This window comes from Delphinapterus leucas, chromosome 8 (genome assembly GCF_059928025.1).
Source record: "Delphinapterus leucas isolate spDelLeu-1000000601 "Yukka" chromosome 8, BTC_Dleu_Yukka2, whole genome shotgun sequence".
Lineage (NCBI taxonomy): Eukaryota > Metazoa > Chordata > Mammalia > Artiodactyla > Monodontidae > Delphinapterus > Delphinapterus leucas.
The window spans coordinates 2,321,800-2,340,263 of NC_143136.1; the positions used below are offsets into that span (position 1 = coordinate 2,321,800).

The following is an 18,464-nucleotide window of genomic DNA, read 5'->3' on the forward strand; positions in this document are numbered from 1 at the left end:
TGTGCGGCCGAGGCACCAGCTGCCCTGCCCTGGGGATGGCAGCACCCTTGACCTGGAACCAGGGGCTCCTGCTTTATCGTGGCCCCTGCTCCCTGCCCCCCAGGCTCCCACAGGAGACTCAGCCTCCGCAGAACCGACCCGTCAAGTCTGTGTCTTCCTTCCTGCCCACGTTAGCTAGAGTTTAAAAAATATATCTAATGTGTAAGTAAATAAACCAACACACAAACAAGTTACCTGACAGGTTTGTGCCACACACAGGTTTTTCTCTTTGAAGGGGAACAGCTACCTGGGCAGGTGTGCCATCCCCTGGGCTGAGCCCCCTGGCGTGTGTCCAAGAGCCTGGATTCTCCTCCCCTCACCCTTACACGTGCCGTCCCTGTTAACGACTCCTGTCAAACACACGGGGCTTCTCCTTCAGTTCAGCATGAAATAAAGTCATAATTTGGAGGGACCTCTAATTCTAACACTTGCCACATTTGCTTTTGCTAATTGTTAGTGTAACTCAGCTGCAGTTGCAGTTAAAAAAAGAAGGGAACTAGGTAACCTTGACCTCGTGACTCCTAGAATGGAGTATTTTGGAGCAATTGAGAAAAGAAATGACACTTCAGAAAGGGGTAAAAACGCAGGCGTGCTATTTTTGGTGCATTCACTGTTCTTTCTCTGTTCAGTATTTTTTGGCATGTCTTCAAAAAAAAAAAAAAAGCCCGAATGTGAGCTGGGTACGTTCTGTAATTAGTCAAGGAGAGACGGCAGGCTCTGGTTTTAGAGGCAGAGCACAGGGGCCCCTGGCTGCACGGCCACCCGGCCGCGATGGGGGGTGACTCTGACCAAGGACGCCGGCCTTACTGCGGGCCTGATGTCTTCACAGGTAGACAGTGACACCATATGGAACGAGGTCCACTCGTCAGGGGCAGCCCGCCTGGCCGTGGGCTGCGTGGTGGAGCTGGTCTTCAAGGTGGCCACAGGGGAACTGAAGGTCAGTGCGGACCAGCGGGAGGGGTCCTGGGAGGACACAGCCCAGGGGGAGGGGAGGAGGGAGGGAGGGAGGGACAGCCCGCCCGCTTCGCTCCCCTTCTGGACAGGCACCTGGTGGCTGTGATGGGGAGTACGGGCGGACCCAGCTCTGTCATCACTGTTGAACCCAAGGGGACTTTTCCCACGCTTGTGAAAACACGTGTAATGATACAGCATTTCTCAAAGAATTCGATCTCGGGAGCATGCTACATTCTTACAGTGGCTGAAAAATCCCAAAGAGCTTTCGTCTTTATGAGTTGTGTCATCAGCCTTGACCACTCGTTAGAGTTTAAAACTGAGGCTTTTAAAATATTTATTAATTTAAATATAATAATAAGAGCTTAGTCGCTCAGCTGGACTCACACCTGCTTCTGCTTCCGTGTCTGGTGACGTGTTGTTTTAGTTGAAGCACACAAAGAAAGTCTGGCCTCGCACAGATGCAGAACTGGGGAAGGGGGAGTATTTTAATAGCTTTTCCAGATAATCGTGGGCATTCTTCTTTGATGCTTTGCCAAAATTCAACAAGTGACAGCTTCTTGAAGATGAGTTGCAGTGTGGACCCTAGAACAGCATCAGCGAGCTTGTCCTCCTGTACAAGAAATTCCGTCAGCCTCGCACGTGGAGCCAGTCATTTATCCTGACATTTGCACAGTGCATAGTTGTTTGGAAATAGGGGCTCACTGGATCACGTCGGTCTTCCAAATCTTGACACATTTTACTATACGGTGTCCAAAGCATCACCAATCTTTGAAACCATGAATGTCACCACCCATCTCATCAGGAAGGTCTTCTCAGTGCTGGGAAGAGCTGGGCCGAATACAAGTTTTCCAGAGTTCTCGGTTTCACGGGAAAGCTCAAATCCCACCCCTGACAACAGCCACTGTCTGTCGTTTTCTTTGAGGTGACAGCCCCGTGGGTTATTTACACGCCTCCCCATCTCTTTGCACGGGTGTTAAAAAGACGTCGAGGTTTAATGAAATTGATAAGTTTTACTGCTTCTTCGGGGCACTGACATGGAGCTTCCTTTTCCCTGCAAATGTGTGTGCCCGGGCCTCCTCCTGCTACCGTACCCGAAGGCCACCCGCCATCGCTGCCCGCCGCCGGTCAGCTCTCAGCTCCGCGGGAAGGGCACAGAGCCTTGGGGTTGCTATGCAAAGGCCCCCGGGGCACGGGACCCCTGGGGCCCATGTCCCCATGCAGAACCGCAGCGCTGGGTCCTGTGCAGGAGAGGGGAGATAGTTGGCAGCGCCAAGCGTGCCGAGGCAGGGCTCCCACTAAGTGTGCCCCCCCCGTCCCCCCCGAGCTGGCCTCTGCAGCCGGCTGGGTACACTTCCCACGCCCGGTCAGCGTGGTCCGCGACCCATGGGTCTCTGTTACAGAGCTCGATCGCACAGCTTCCTGCGCTTGTGAGACCCGGGGTGCCGGTCTAAACCATTTTTATTATGGTGGCTGCAGGATGGTTTGCAGATGGTTCTTTTAAAGCATAAGTGACTCAGGGGTCCTAAGCAGGGGTGGGGGCTGAAGCTCCTCTCCAGCCTCTGAGATTTTCTTTCTAAGCGTTAGTGACTGTTTTCTGCGTCGCTCAGTACCCTGGGAACTGAGCGGCACTGAGAGCAGAGAGATTCACGTTAAGGCCAAACTAGGGCACAGCATCTGTGCAGCGGCCGAGCCTTCTCCGTTTCATCTGCGTCCAGGGTTCCCGTCAAGTTGCTTCCTGGGGATGCTGGTTATGATCAGAGGGGGGCCGCGGTGCCCCTTCCACTCCTACCCTGCTTCCCCAGCTGAGCAGCTCCCAGCCTTGCCAGCAGGCTGTCAAAGATAGAAAATCGGGGATGGACTCACCTTTTGTCTTAGTAATTTGTGATAACCAGCAGGGCTCGTTCAGAGAAGGGACCTAGATGTCTTTGAAGTGCTCACAGCCAGCCCTGTATCCTGCCCTACGTCTGTGCGCCCGCAAGGCAGCTGGAAACCGTGTTCTCACGCACATTCTGCCTTTTCTCACTGACCTGAAACCAATCTTCTGTCCCCACGTCTCCTTTTTGGTGTCACGCGTAGAATGGCTTTGCCGTGGTCCGCCCCCCAGGACACCACGCGGAGGAGAGCGCGCCCATGTGAGTACACACACGGTCACTCTCGGGCAGGGGACTTGCGGCATCCTCGCGCCTGCCCGTGCACGGTCCCCGAGAGGCCGGTCCAGCGGGGCGTAACCATACGTGCAGCTCGAGTTGGTTAGGGTTGGTCCCGGTGAAGAGATGCAGGGGGCGGCGTGTGGAGGTGTGCAGAATGGGAGGCCGTGTGTGCAGAAGCGAGTCCAGAGGAGTCGTCTCGTTGTCAGGCCTGGGAGAGGGAACTTCAGCTGCCCCAGAAGGAGTTCTCGTGGTGCTTCCTTGTTCTAGAGCTTTAACAGTCAGGCCTCAGGTCTGCTCACGTGTGGCCTTCCAGCTGACCTGCTCACGGCTTGGCACCGCGAGGCTGAAGTCCCAAGGTCATGACCACAGGGGTCAGCTCTCTGGCCTGTGTTTCGGGTTGTAGACACCCCTGACTGTGCACATGAGAAGCTGGCCGAGGTGGCGGGGTTGACCTGCGGATTCAGGGTCCATCCTGGTCGAGGAGAAGCTGCCCGGGGGCAGTCACAGGACTTGACCCGGGCAGTTGTGCGCGGAGTGGACGCAGAAAACCCTCAGCGAGCGTGATGTCTGGGGCTCACCCTCGGGCCCCGAGACAGCAGACACCCTGTTGTGGGTCGTCAGGACGAGGGGACGGGCGGTGGCTGGGGGAATGAGCGCTGGTTTGTCGGCTGGTGAAGCACGGATGGTGCAGACAGAGCTGTGGGGAGAAGCAGGAAGCGCGGGGGCAGTGCTGGACCGGGAGCCTGGCTTTCAGCCAACGGGCGGCGGAGCCCTCGGCCGCCTCGAATCCCCAGTGAGGGCGCCGGGGCCGGGCTTCAGGAAGGGACCCTTCACCGTAAAGGGAGCTGTCGTCACCACCGTGCAGTCACTCCTGGCCCGGAACGGTCCACGTGACTGAGGGGCGGGTGCTGATTGTTTGTGGCATTTCACTGAGGTCACCTTTCTAATTCGACTCTGAGCTGTCAGATATTCTGAAGGGTGGGCGCAGATGGACCGAGATGGAATAGGGAGGGACACGTCCGTGGAGGCTCTTAGAGACCGCACAGTTCGGTCCTGGGGCCAGCGCGGCCAGAGAGGCGGTGGCTGCTGGGACGCGAGGCTTCCCGCCGGGCAGCCTACAGCCCGAAAACAGACCCACCCAGGCTTCTCATTTTCTTTGGTGATTCAGGCAAAGGGAAATTCAGGTTTAGGAGATTTTCATTTTTACTTGACCCACTTTCTCAGCTCGTTTTTCCCGTTCTCTCAGAGACTCTCTAGAATCATTGTTATACATCTTAGACTATGGAAAGACGCGCAGTGAGAAAGTCAAATGAGTAACTTCCGTGTCCTGTGGGCCTCGGTGCCTCTTGACAGGTCGGTCAGTGCGTGTTCTGGGAGACGTCCGGGGGGCATAAAGTGAGATGGACTCTCACCCTGGGAGCGCTGGCGGCCTGCACGCAGGGACCGTGTGTGTGTGTCAATGATCAGCATCAGTTAACGTTTCCAAACCGCCTTCTTAGACCCTCGTGGGATTCTAGAATGTTCTATCGCACATTGAATAAAAACTAATCAGAGCCCGGAATTTGTCTCTATTTCTCCTGATTCTCACCTGCCAGGGGGTTCTGCTACTTCAATTCCGTGGCTGTCGCAGCCAAGCTTCTCCAGCAGAGGTTGAGTGTGACCAAGACCCTCGTGGTGGACTGGGTGAGTGGCCCGTCCTTGTCTCCCCCGCGGACAGTGGGAGGCGGAGGCGAGCTTTTCCATCTCCACTGGCCATGGGATTTGGGGGCCTTACCTTTCTGGAAACTACCTCAAAGATGCAGAAAGTAAAAGCCCAAACCTGTTAGGAGTCTGTTTGACAGCTTCAACCAGCCGATCCTGCCAATAACCCGGCTCCTGAAGTGTCTAGAAATAGGCCCGTGGTTGAGGGCAGCAGCCGAAGGGCAATCCTTGCAAAACCTCGCTGGGAGGCGGGAGTGCAGGAAGGGGTCGAGCCTGGGCCTCGACAGGGATCAAGGGTGTGGCCCGCCCTCCCCGAGCCAACGCGGCAGCTTTGCATCACTGTCGCTCCCGGTGTAAAGGCCCTCCCTGCTTCTGTAGAGGGGAGCCAATTTACACTGGTTTAACCTCCTTCCCATTTTCCCATGGGAGGGGCCACATCTGACAATCCCACTGCCTCAAAGGTAAACTCAATGAAAAACGCTATAGAATAACTGAACTCCAAAAATAGGTATACGGAGTCTTATGCTGGAGATGGGGATTCTAGGTGTTCACTTTTTTCTTCTTTTTTAAGCCGTATGTGGAGGGGGCAGGGGGAACATTCTCTTTGGTATTTAAGATTTATTTCATCATTTTTTTTAGTTAAAAAGATCAGGTACATTGGGTGGGATTATCTTTTATGCTGCGAAGTCCTTCTCCTTTGGGAAAAGAAACACCAAAACACAGCCCAGGACACCCCCAAGCTCCGGGCGGCGGGCACTGGTCAAGGGGCCCTTGGGTGCCACGGCCGTACAGCGTGGACTGCGGAGCCCAGTGTTCACACAGCCGGTGCCTTGGCCCCAGGGGGCCCTTCCCTTAGCGCCCCTTGTGGAGCAGTCAGAGATGCTGGGCACGTATAACAGCTGAGTGCTGGAGAAGGTGGGCGTGCCTGAAGCACTGCGGAAAGTGGGTGATCCGTCTGGTGCTGTCGCAGAACCACGTGTAAGGGCTCCGCTGTCACGTGGAACAGCGCACAAGGCCCTGGTGTGCACCCCTCGGCGGCGGTGGGCCTCAGTGGGATCCAGCTGGTTCCTCACTTACAGCTGTCCTTCCACTTTTCTATAATGAGCACAGATAGCTCTCATAAATAGGGTAAGGATTCTAAGCAGTTCCCCGGGGTTTAAAATCACAGACTCGTGTGCAGCCCTCAAGTGTGCACGCTGTATGCAGCAGGCCACCCCGCTTGTGTGGTTTCAACACGTGGTCACTGTGATTCGGAGAAGCGGTTTGTCGTTCCTGTTTGGGCCCTGGCACCCCCATCACTCCACCCCGGGGATGGTCTCCCATGTACCCCAGGGTCTGGTGTGGAGCAGGTGAGCGGCCGTGGTCAGCGACCTCCCCGGCCCTCACCCGCCAGGCTGTGACAAGAAATTAATCAAATGACTTTGCCTGGAAAATCGCGGGGGAAGCTGAGACACCCGCCAAACCTGCCCCATGGGGTGCCGCGCGGGCGAGGAGGACGCCACCTGGGGCCTCTTCCTTCTCTTCCCAGGGCCCCAAGGGCCCAGAGCTACGGGGCTTATCAGCCAGGGCCTGAGGGCACCTGCGCTGAGTCGGCCCCCACCCCTGACCCCCCTGCCCCCGCCCTTCCAGGACGTGCACCATGGGAACGGGACCCAGCAGGCCTTCTACAGTGACCCCAGCGTGCTGTACATCTCGCTGCACCGCTACGACGACGGGAACTTCTTCCCGGGCAGCGGGGCACCTGACGAGGTGAGCGGGGCTCCATCCCGTGCTGGCCTTGGAGGGGGCGTGAGAACAGGTGTGGCCACACTTGCAACGCAGAGCAAGGGCTCCCAGCGGGGATGGGGGGCAGCCGTCAGCCTCGATTCCATTGCGTATGCCCACATGGGCTTTATCTTGTCCAAGTAAAGATGGAAAACAGGAGAGCATTCTGGTTCTAATCCAGACAGACTGCAGGATTTATGAACGGGTGAGAGTGGGGTGCCCTTGTCCTGCAGGAGGGGCTGCTGTATGCAGTCACAACGCATCTCCAAGCCACGCCTTTCATCTTGTCCCTTGGGCGGGGGCCGTCCTCTCACCTGTCCGGTGCCACACGGTGGGCCCCGGAGTGACAGGATCCTGTGGGACACCCTGATGCCCCAGCGGAGCCCCACACTCTGAACAAAGGGAATCCCGCCCAAGGAAAAAGGATCGTCTGCCTCTGGGTCTCCTTCTGGGAAGGAAGTTGGGAAGGACAGCCTTGCTCGCAGGGCCCTGTGGGTGCACGCTGCCGGCCCCTCCCCTGGGCAGGGCAGCCCCACATGCTCCACCCATGGAGGGGGACGGGGGCCCTGCCTCTGAAAATGCTCCATCATAGAAGGCAGTGTGTCAGGGCCTTGGGGACCCGGGCGGGCTAGGGGCGCACCGGCAGGGCCGCCGGGGTCATGGTCTGTGACACCCATCTCTCTCCTCCATGCAGGTGGGCACGGGGCCCGGCGTGGGCTTCAACGTCAACATGGCTTTTACCGGCGGCCTTGACCCCCCCATGGGAGACGCAGAGTACTTGGCAGCCTTCAGGTAAGAGTCCCAGCTTCCTGCCCCATGTGGGCATTTAGGGAACAATCGGGAATTCCCCGATGGTGGCTCCAGCTCTTGCGGGGTTAACTGTTTTCCTTTGACCTTCATCTTCCTTCGTGAGCAAGCGCCCCCCCCCGCCCCCGCCCCGACCCCAACACGGTCCCTGGGCAGGGCCCTCAGCGCCGTGAGCATGCGCCTGCAGGGACCAACCTTTCTGTCTCTGTGTTTTGGAGGAACGGGCTCTGGGGCTTCTCCCAGTTTGCTCTTTAAGCCAAAGGTGGCATCTTCAAGTCTGTCTTCTCACCTTCTGTCTGCAGTGTTCCTGTCTTGTGCATTAAATGAAAAACAGGAATCTGTCTCACGTCTTAACAGTAAGAAAGTGATGGAGACCGAGGCAAGGTGTCAGAAAGTGTTAGGTTAATGAAAAGCGGGTGCTTGAATCTGAATGGGCTCATAATCTCCTAATTTTTCTTCCAAAAAACCTTTTGTGAGATAATGGGAAACAGAAATAAATATCCCTCCTTTATCGACATAAAAATCGAGAGACGACTCCCTATTCATCCCGGTTCCTTCACGTTTTGCTGGGCCGGTAGAATCGGGCTGCAGGGTGATGTTGTAAAACACAGTGTTTGCCTTTGTCAGCAAATGTGATTTCTGCTTTGATCTGGGCCGGATTGAAGGGATTCCTGTGGCCAGAAATGGGTGCTCAGAGCATAGGTTTCCTTCTCCTGCTGGAGGAGGAGCAAGTGGCCTGCGGATCAGCACCTGCCCAAGTGTGAGTCCCAGGGGCCTTCGTGAGGAGGAGAGCTCTGTTTGGTGGTGAAGCCGACAGACCTTCAGTCTTTGTTAAAAGCACCGTGTCTGCACCAGGCGTTGGAATCCCATGAAGCTTCCAGAGGACTTTTCTCCCTTTCGCTTTGACTACGTGCTCTTCCTGTCCTGCGTGCAGGCGTGTGTGGTGTGTGTATGTGTGATGCACACGCCTCTGTGTGGACACGTGTGCGCCTGTGTTGTGTGGGTGGGTGGGTGGGTGCGTGTGCACGTGTGCGTGTAAGCACAAGTGTGTCGTGTCTGGTGGGTGAGATTCCAGCAAAGGACACACCCGTAAAAGTTTGGCCGAGGACCCTGCCTCGTGCTGGGGGGCGGGGGGCAGCAGAGGTCATGGGTCACGTGACCCCTCGCGGCATCTGCTTTCCTCATCTGGAAACTGTGTCCTGGTCCCCGGCCTCCGGGTGGGTGCCCGGCTCTGATGAGGCAAAGGCCTGGCCCCAAGGGTGGCTCGGCCGACATGAGGCCTCTTCCCCAACCGCTTAGTTCATAGAAATAACGGCTCGACGATGAAACCGGTCTGTGCAAATAGGAGTCCATCACCTCCTTAGAAGGCCTGCCCCGGTCATCACCTGGACCGCTTTTTCCTCTGATCTCAGTGGTTTAATTTTGTTGTGTGTTCTTCCTCTTGATCAGATGCAATGTAATGTTGACATTTGCCCTCCCTTATTTAGGGGAGAAGGACTCCCCCAAACGGACACCACATCTGAAAGCTGCTCATGTACACAATTAAGTAGCAGCTTCAGGAAATCTGAACCCACCATCACTGGCCGGGGTTGTCACTGCCTGTCCTGAGATGCCCTCCGGCCACCAGCACTTTGTCACCTCCCCCAGGAGAACCGGCCCTCTTAGGGGGCTTCCTTAGAGGTAAAGGGTTTGGACTCCGTGTAAGAGGCATAGATAGAGCCCGAGTGAACTCTGGGGCCTCGGGGGACCCAGTGTCGCTGAATTCTGGTGAAGGCAGAGAAGGAGGGGCTTTCTTTAAACTGTGGATTAAAGCGATAAAAACGGTGGTTCTCTCTTCCTTCAGGCCAGGTTCCGACTGGATCGGCCCCCAGGGCCTGTCTCAGTGTGCACCCGGCCCAGCGGGCAGGCGAGGCGGGTCCTCGAGGTCCCCGCACCCCGCCACCCCGCCAGCTTTGAGATGGACCTTTCACTCTGAGTCTCTCTTGACATTCCGTCTTAGTCTTCTGCCAAGCATGTACACGATGACACCCTAGCAAATGAACTTTGTAAAGCTCAGATAGCCTCTTTGAAAAGGAAAATTGTTTCAGGATTTTTTTTTTATTGATTTTAATGTAAAGTAGCACTTTGAAGTTTACAATTTATGGTTCCCTGGGCATCGATCGGATGGGGGAAGGAGGGTCAGGATCCGTTTTCCCTCCTTCTGCCCCGCTCCCTGGGGGCCCAGGCCATGCGTGCCTTCATGCTTTCGAGTGCTCAGACCCACGCCTGCCTCGTTGCATTTCAGGAGATCAAGCCCGAGATGAAGAAGAGATAAGAAAATTGCCCCTAATGAAATCCAGAGGCAGCGGCACTTTCTCCTGGGCTTGGAGACTTGTAGGAGAAAAGGGAACCTTAATTCAAACCAGCCAGGCCAGCGGCTTTGAAGTTTGCTGAGCAGGGCTGAGGCCTCCGGGCCAGGAGATAATGATGCACTTTTCTTAACCCCTCATTTACCTGCCGCCCGGCAGTGCACGGAGATGGAGCTGGGATTGTTGGTGCTCTTAGCTCGTAGTTTGGGTTTAAATGCGATATCATAAAGGTTATCAGAGATGGCGGTGAAGCTGGATATTCGAGAGTGGAAGCTTTAATCTCTTAGAGAGTGAGAGTTGCCTTTAAACTGGGCAGCGGGGCAGGTTCCTTTCACCTACCCTGACCTTTCCAGCCTGGCACGAAGGTCGAGGCTCTTTTGTTTCTTCCATAAGGTATGTTTTGGGTTTTTTTCACATTTTTTTTTCTGTTGTGCTAAAATATATAAAAAACATATTGTTTGAACCACGTGTGAGTGTACAGTTTGGTGGCACTGGCTGCATTCACGATGGCATATCTCTTCCAGAAATGTTGTGCCCCGAGGGCCCAGCGCTCACTGCTATGAAGATACTGACTCGAAAACTGCTAGAGGCAATTCTATATCTCTTTAAGGGCATCCACGTCTTTTCCTATGTAGAGAGTTTGTCTGAGGACATTCTGCAGTGATTTTAGAAGCAAAAAAATATTAGCTAAAAACTCAGCGTTTCGCAATCCCGTGTTCAGCAAGCCGTCACTGTGCCTGCGTAGAAGGGGGCACGAGCGGTACCGTCCTCGTGGGTGGTGGGGCCCCGCGCAGGGGAGGCGAGCATGTGATGACGGAGTGGGGCTCACACCTGCCCGCAGGTCAGGGAGCTTCCTGGCCAGGCCCCGGAGGAAGAGCCGGCATGGGGTGTCGGGGAGGGTGACGTGCCCGCAGGAGCAGGCCTGACGGTGGAACCCGCCTGTCTGACCCTGACGGTCTGGAGCCTTCGAGGGCCTGGCCTGCACGGTCACCAGCAGTCTTGCAGCAGCTCGGTGACAGGCTTGGTCCCGGGAGTGGGGGGACCACGCTGGGTCGCCTAGGCGAGCCCAGGAACGATGAGGGTGCCTGGTCGGGACGGGGAGTAGGGCGGGGGGTCCAGCGAGGTCTCAGGGCACTGGCGTGGGAGGAGGGTGGGCACGCCAGGAGGAGCGGGCTCCAGGTGGGGCTCGGGACGCTCAGCCTTAGCAGATTTTCACGCCAAAAGCTGGAAAGTGTTCCCAGTGTGGCAGCTGGGCGGCCACTGGCAACCCAGGAAGGACAGCCTTGGGGGCGGATGGGGCGGGGACAGAATGTGCTGGGTGCGGGAGCGAAAGGGTTGTGGGGAGAAGAGATAGCGAAGACTGCACTTCCGAGCACCTGGTTGGGGAACAGGAGCTGGGGGTGCAGGCGGGCAGGTGAGCATCCCCGTGGGGCGGCGGGAGAGGCCCAGGAGGTGCCTGGTGGGTCGCCCCCTGTCGAGGTCCCGCCCGGCCCTGCAGAGACCCGCTCCTCAGGCTGGGGTGGGTCGTGGGCCCCTCGGCAGGCTCACCGCCTCTGGCATTCGTTCCCGGGGCACACGAAGGGAAGGGGTGCTGGGGGACTAAGGGAGCAGTGGGGGGGGGGGGCCTGCGTGCTCTGAGAGCCTCCGTGCCACCTGTGTGAAGGCCCGAGGATGGTGCCTGGCAGTGGCGGGAGGCTCGGCAGGCACGGGGCCTCCTGGGGGGCGACGGGAGGGACCTGGAGCACAGGGGCGGGAGGGGGCAAGGGTGCATTAGGGTCTGGAGTAGGCATGCACCCCCCTTCCAGGAGGCTGCAGGGGCAGGGGGAGGAGCGTCCCCACCTCAGCAGGTGGAGGCGGGGCGAGCCGAGTGCGAGGAGACCCACGGCCTGTGGGGCAGCAGCTCCGGAGTGGGACGGGGGCCGTGGGCAAGGGCGGCCGGGCCTAGAGGGGCAGGAGCGGGGACGGCGTCCACTGTGGACGGGTTTCAGCCTGCCCGCCAGGTCCAGCTCTGTCCCGACAGGCCGTGGCATCGCCGTCCGGGCGGCCAGGCCGGGGCCGCCGAGTTCCCGTCATCACCGTCTTTGTTCTGATTCTGACTCGCAGCAGAGTTCGGCTGCTGGACGAGCAGGTGCTCCAGACACTCGCCAGGCGGTCCTGGTGGAGAGGACGGGGTCTTGAAGGGACGCGGGGGACCCCAAAGCAGGGAGGCTCAGAGGCCACGCCCACCGTGCAGGTGTGCGGAGATCCCAGATCCCAGAGGGAACACACCTGCCCTCGCCCTGGCCCTCAAAGCAAGAACCTGCACAACGTGCAACAAAAGGAAGTTCTCAGTGATCAGAATGCTGTGATTATAGCAACTGTGTTGTCAGGCGCCACCCAGGCCACAGCCTCCTGTAAAACCAGGTCTGGATTCCGGGTTCCGCCACAGCTGGTAGCCTCTGCCTGGTGCTTCCAGCTCACGGGCGCTCTCCCGGCTGGGGATGCTTAACTGCGAGACCAGCCGAAAGCACAGCAGTGAGGGAGGAGGCCTGTGTGGGTGAAGCTTCCAGGGGCCAGTGTGTGTGGACCATGCCTCCAGGGCACTTGGAGGGGCAGCAGGGACCCAGGGGCAGCGACCCGGCCTGAACCCCGGCTCCGGTGGAGGCCCCGGCGTGGGTGAGCACCGCCCCCAAAGACAGCGCCTCGGCCCGCTGGCCACGCCAGGCTGTGTGCCCCCAGTGCGTGCGGACCACAGGTGTGGTGGCTTTTGTGCAGGGCCCTGGTTGGGGGATGAATCGAAAGCTCCTTTCTTTCTAGAAGTTGAAGCAGACTGTTGAATCAGCTCTTGCATTTAGATTCCACTCTGGGTTTTGGAGATGGTATGTTGGTACGCCCCATAATCTGATCACCTGAGGTTATAGGGTGGCTTGTAAGAAACGATTCTGGGAGCTGTAAGTGCCCCATAGCACCACCTGGCACTGCCACTTTCCCGGAGCGGCCCTGGCTGGTTCGAGCGGGAACTGGCTCGTCAGAGACATCCGCCCCGTCGCCCAGCCTGCCCCTCAGCGGACGCCCAGCCCAGCTTTTCCCCGTGGCAACCTGGCCGCAGGTGTGGCCCGGCCGGCGAGCTAAGGACAGAGGGGCAGGTACAGTGTGGTGTCCGGAGCAGAGGCCCCAGGAACGGGCCCAGAGGAGGCCTCAGGAGGGCAACGGGCCACAGCTGCACATGTGGGTTGCACGGCTCTGCCCACCTGAGCTCCACCCCCGACATGAGCCCCAGGGACGCAGAGGCTCTGGGACACATGCTGCTCGTCCCTACAACCATCTCCTCCCCGCTTTCCCACTCGGAGGGCTGCACCCGGCTACCTCTTCTCTCGGGGATCGGCGCATTCGCCTCCTTGTGAGCGGACAATCAGTGGTCTGCTACCCTGGGAAGCTCCCAGCCCACCCCTCTCTGCCCTCGGTTGCCCTGCAGAAGGCCACAGGGGACCCCATGGACACACTCACCTTAAAGCAGTGGTTTGAGAGAAGGCCTCCAGCAAATACTCACATCTTATTATTTTCAGGCTAAGCTGTTCCTTAAAATGTCATTCTAGAAATAAAATGTAAGGCCAGTTCCCCATTTCCTCTGCAGAGCCTAGTAACTGGTGGTGCGCTTTCAGCTTCCCTCCGGCACGAGGGTCCTGGGTGGGACGATGCTGCAGGGCTTAGAAGGCAGGCCGGTGGGATTGTCAGGAGGGCCGCCGTCAGCCCTCTTCTCACCTGCGAGGAGGCCAAGTCCCGTCGAGGGGAGGTGACATTTGTCGGGGCTCAGGGCTCACTGAAAACCAGTGCTGGAGACCCACTTGGCACACGCCTGGCATACAGCACCATTTCAGATTTTCTTACTTTAGCGAGTGTTTGGGGTTACAACCTAGAGGGCCCCAAATCAGGGAAACGCAGTGAGTATGTGCATACACGTACATCAGCTGTCTCGGCTGCCTACGCTCGCGCCTGACGATGTACCCACACCTGCCACCCTGCACGCACACACCACACACCACACACCCTACCACACACCCACACATGGGATCAACTGTGCTTTACAATTCGTTATGATTGGCTTTGGGGTGAAGCCACACACCAAGCACAGACACCAGAGACCCTCTTGGTATTAACTTCCTTTAATGATGATTCTAACAGGGCTGTTTTTTTAATTTTGTGGGGGGATTAGAGATGCAATAGCTCAGCGACACTTCAAAGCAGAGAACTAAAGCCCCCCCCCCAACGTGAACTTGCTTCAAAACGGCTGCCGAAGCTCTTGGTGAATGAGCTGGTGTCTGCATTGAGATGTCTGTGGTTTTCATTGAAAAACGGTCTTGGCTTTAAAATCCATACCGAGACCACGGCTGAAACTGGTCTCTGGCCTGAAGACAAAGTTTATGTGACAAGAACTTCATTAAAATAATTGAAAACCAGCCTCCCTGGAATGATGAAGTCCTTGTGGAGGAGCCCCGCCAGGTCCTCACGGGCGGACGGTGGCCTGTACCTTTGGGAAGACAGACCACATCTGCTGGGCGTGGAGACGAAAGAGGACAGTTCTTCCTGGATCCCCGAGGCATTCTCTCCCTCCTCCCTGCCTGGACCAGGAATTTCCCCACTTCCGGCCCCCGTGGCAGGATTGTTAACACATACTCCAGGCCTGCTCTGACCCAGATGCTGTGTTTAAAAGCCAGCACTCTTCTCTACTTCGTGTTTACAGATTCTGGGAACGTTTGTGACAGCGTCCCAGTGGCACAGAGAAACATTAAAAGCTGGGGCTGTTGTCATGCGTGGTAGAACTTTACCAGAGTTGTAATGGCAGGAGTCTGGAGTGAGGTTGGCAAACTGCGGCCCATGGGCCGAGTCCCAGCATGTGTTTTTTGTTTTTGTTTTTGTTTTTGCGGTACGCGGGCCTCTCACTGCTGTGGCCTCTCCCGTTGCGGAGCACAGGCTCCGGACGCGCAGGCTCAGCGGCCATGGCTCACGGGCCCAGCCGCTCCGCGGCATGTGGGATCTTCCCGGACCGGGGCACGAACCCGCGTCCCCCGCATCGGCAGGCGGACTCTCAACCACCCAGCACGTGTTTTTTAAGTAAAGTTTTATTGGAACACAGCCACGGCGATGCGGCAGGCGGACTCTCAACCACCCAGCACGTGTTTTTTAAGTAAAGTTTTATTGGAACACAGCCACGGCGATGCGGCAGGCGGACTCTCAACCACCCAGCACGTGTTTTTTAAGTAAAGTTTTATTGGAACACAGCCACGGCGATGTGCTCACGCGTCATGTGAGGCTGCTTTCCCGTGACGGGGTGGTGTTGAGACCACGCGGCCCAAAGACGGAAATACTCTCTAGCTCTTGGCAGGAATGCTTTCCAGCCCCTGGTCTAGAGTCACACGCCGTGTTCCTGGGCCCCCAAAGCGGGGTGTGGTCCCTGAGGCACAGAGCCTGGGTCCTTTGAAGCTGCTTTTATCAGCTGTGCAGAGACAGTTCCGGAGGAAACTGAACTGGGTGCAGCCTCAGAAGAAAGAAAAATAAAAGCAGGGAGATGTCGAAAGGCCCACCTGGTCCGTGACTCCCTAGTTCCGGAGGTGGGTTTCTTGGTGGGCGAAGTGCCAGGTGTGAAGTCGGTGCGGGTCTTTATGGCAGACTCTCCCAGCACCTGACCCATTGCAGGACAGACGTTCCCTGGGAAGCGCCCCTGGGGTCTCCCAGCACCAGGTGGTGCATGGTCCCTGGAGCCGGGCCGGGGCATCCTGGCTCCGCACCACGGATCCTGCAGAGAAGGACGGCTGGGTCTTCACCTGTGTGTGGCTCTCTGGGGCTCTCGGCCCTTCCACCACCTGAAATCAGAGCAACTCCTCAACAGGGTTGCATTCAGAATAGTTCCTGGATGGAGAAACATTCAGTCTTCTGAGCATTTTGTTTCTTCGGTCAAAGTTGTCTTCTGGGGTTGACTTTGCCAATGTGAGTGGCAGTCTCACCCTTTGGTAAAAGCTGAACGAGAACCTGTGGGAGCTTTCACGGGCCGCCCTGCACCCTGTGGCCGTGGCGCTCTCTGGAGTTCGGCACGTGGCAGGGGACCATCAGCCGTGCCCAGTGCGCTGACGCCCTCCCACGCGGGCCTCTGAAGACCTGGGGTGGGAGGGGGCCTCAGAGGTGACGAGCTGGGCTCACGTGCCGGGGAAGCTGCGGGACGAGGGCAGCCCCTCTGTGCAGTGGCTCAGGGCAGCAGGCAGGGCTTTCCGACGCGCAGTGCGATACCCAGGCTCCTCCAGCCAGGGATGGGGGGCCGAGTCGGCAGAGGCTGCCAGCGCCGGCAGCCACGTGGCCCTGCTTGGCCTGCCCTGGAGCCCAGGCCCCGCGCCGTGATCTGCCCACCCCACCCGCACGGGGCAGGAAGGAGACGGGAAGTCAGGGATGGTTTTCCAGACGCAGTGAAGCCAGCTCAGGGCACAGACACGAGCGCTTGACTTGCCGTGGGTCTCTCCAGTCTCAGCCAAAGCGTGATTTACAGGACGAGCTGGTACAATTAGGCTGCGAGCTGGGGGCGCAGGGGCATTGTGTTAACAACGCGTTCCCCCCGCTTTTCAGGTAGACCCTTCCGCTTGTTTCCCGAATGTAACTTAACCGCTGAGCTTCTCTGTGTTTAGATTTCTAATCGGTCAGTCCTCTTAAATTTGGTCATCGGTTTTCCCTTTAGAGATTCTGTGTTAGATTTCTTTTAATTAGCCTAACACGTCCCCCTGGCCCACGAGCAGTGGGTCTTTGGTCAGTCGTCCGTAGCCGCGGTGTGGCCTGGTGCGGGGGAGGGGGCAGTGGAAGGAGAGCCCCTGCTCAGCCACGCAGCCCTGCGTCCCCGGTGCTGGGTGGTGACCTCGAGGCCCTGACGGCTGGCGTTGGTGGCCGTCCAGTCCCCTCCCCAGCTGCGTCCTCGGCTGACGCTGTGTCACCCCCTCCCGCCCTTCGCAGAACTGTGGTCATGCCGATCGCCAACGAGTTTGCCCCAGACGTGGTGCTGGTGTCATCGGGCTTCGACGCCGTGGAGGGCCACCCCACGCCCCTCGGAGGCTACAACCTCTCCGCCAAATGTAAGTCGGGTTTGCGGGTGACCCAAGAGCATGGGGCGGGGGATGCTGCTGTTTTGGGGATCAGACGTCAGAGGCGCTGGGCACGCCAGACTTCCTCTTTAGTGGCAGCGGAAGGAAACTCCATTTTACATCTCACCAAAAGCGCGACACCGGCGCCCCCATAGAACGCGGGGCGGACAGCCCACGTAGACCAGGAAGCTGCCGCGGGAGGCTCTGCCCAGAGGTCGTGCAGCCCGCCAGCGCGGGGCCCGCATGCTGGTGCTGTGTCAGCTGGCGGCCGGGTCCACAGCGCTCCTGAGAGACCTGTCCTCCCACGTGGGGTGGGGGGTGGTGGGAAGGGAGACCCTCAAACCCGGGAAGACGGGCGTAGCTGGTAGCCCGTTTACTTCGGAGTCGGAGGGGAGGAGGGCCTCTGCTTCTGCTCTGTCACAGCAAATTGTAAAGAAATGAAAGCTCCGCCCCTGCCGGCCACACTGCCCGGCCCCCCGGGTGTCGCAGTGGTCCAGGTGCCTGGGGCTCTTCCGGGGCTCCTAGACGTGGTGCTGGTGACTCACGCGAGGCCCGGGGGGCCCTGTGCTGGCCGACGTGCAGATGGTGAAGGAGAGCCTGTCCCTCACCCCGCACGGGGAGAGCGTGGGTCCGTGGAGAAGAACGACGGAAACAAAGGGCAGCCTCTCGGAGTCCACCTCCCAGGGGTAGGGGGGCGAGGGGCTGACGAGGTGACCGGTCCGAGGGCAGAAGTGCCAGGGAGCAGAGCCCGACGTCGGGCCCGCTCTGCCGACGGCCAGCCTGTGACGGGGCTAGTCCCGCAGCCTCGTTTTCCCTGGCTCCCTAATAAACGTCAGACTGTTCTGGCCGAGGGTGGTAATATCGTAACCCATCGGGCGTTTTCTGCGGGGGGAGGATGACATGGGTGCGGTGGAAGGACTGCGGCTATCGATGAAAGCCAGGGGTCCCAGACGCGGATGTACGAGAGCCCTGGAGGGGCACACGTGGTGCTGATGTGTGTGCTGGCACGTCGGCTGCCCAGAAGCCCCCGGGCTCCGGGGTGGACGTGGCTGTGCCTAGCAGCTGCCTGCTCTGCTCTTGCCTCCTGGCCTCTGCGGTTCCAGCAGGAGAGAGATGAGGGGCTCCCCCCGGGGTCCTCCCCGCCCCCAAACGGGACGGTTTGCGGCATCGTGAAATCAAAGCTCCGAAATCGTAATTCCTATTCCCAAGGAGATCAGAAAGAATCCCAAACCCCAGTTCTTCAATGAGTGCATGGCAGTCCGGCCTGGCTGCTATTAGGTGTCTCCGTGCGCCAGCGCCTGGGCCTCCGCCGTGGGATGTGATGCCCTCCTGGGCGCTTTGACCCACTGCCAGGCGCCGGCGCCGCGGCCCGGCCTCGCCCTCGACTTGGACCCCGTCTCCCCGTCTCCCTGCAGGCTTCGGGCACCTGACCAAGCAGCTGATGGGCTTGGCTGGCGGCCGCATCGTTCTGGCGCTGGAGGGGGGCCACGACCTCACAGCCATTTGCGACGCCTCGGAAGCCTGCGTCTCTGCTTTGCTGGGAAACGAGGTAGGAGAACAGGAGACGGCGGCTCGGGGCCCACGCGGCTCGGGGCCAGGGCTGC

At 58.5% G+C, this 18,464-nt stretch overlaps 1 protein-coding gene across 3 annotated transcripts in view; it reads left to right on the top strand.

Moving 5' to 3' along the window:
* HDAC4 (histone deacetylase 4) overlaps window positions 1-18,464 on the top strand; it is a 284,717-nt gene that overhangs the window by 249,867 nt on the left and 16,386 nt on the right. For all 3 annotated transcript variants that reach the window (XM_089916114.1, XM_089916117.1, XM_089916115.1), the window contains exons 18-24: window positions 869-976; window positions 3,070-3,125; window positions 4,739-4,826; window positions 6,474-6,593; window positions 7,303-7,400; window positions 16,733-16,851; window positions 18,276-18,409. In XM_089916114.1, the coding sequence (XP_089772240.1) occupies window positions 869-976; window positions 3,070-3,125; window positions 4,739-4,826; window positions 6,474-6,593; window positions 7,303-7,400; window positions 16,733-16,851; window positions 18,276-18,409 (723 nt within the window). The remainder of the gene's footprint in view (window positions 1-868; window positions 977-3,069; window positions 3,126-4,738; window positions 4,827-6,473; window positions 6,594-7,302; window positions 7,401-16,732; window positions 16,852-18,275; window positions 18,410-18,464) is intronic.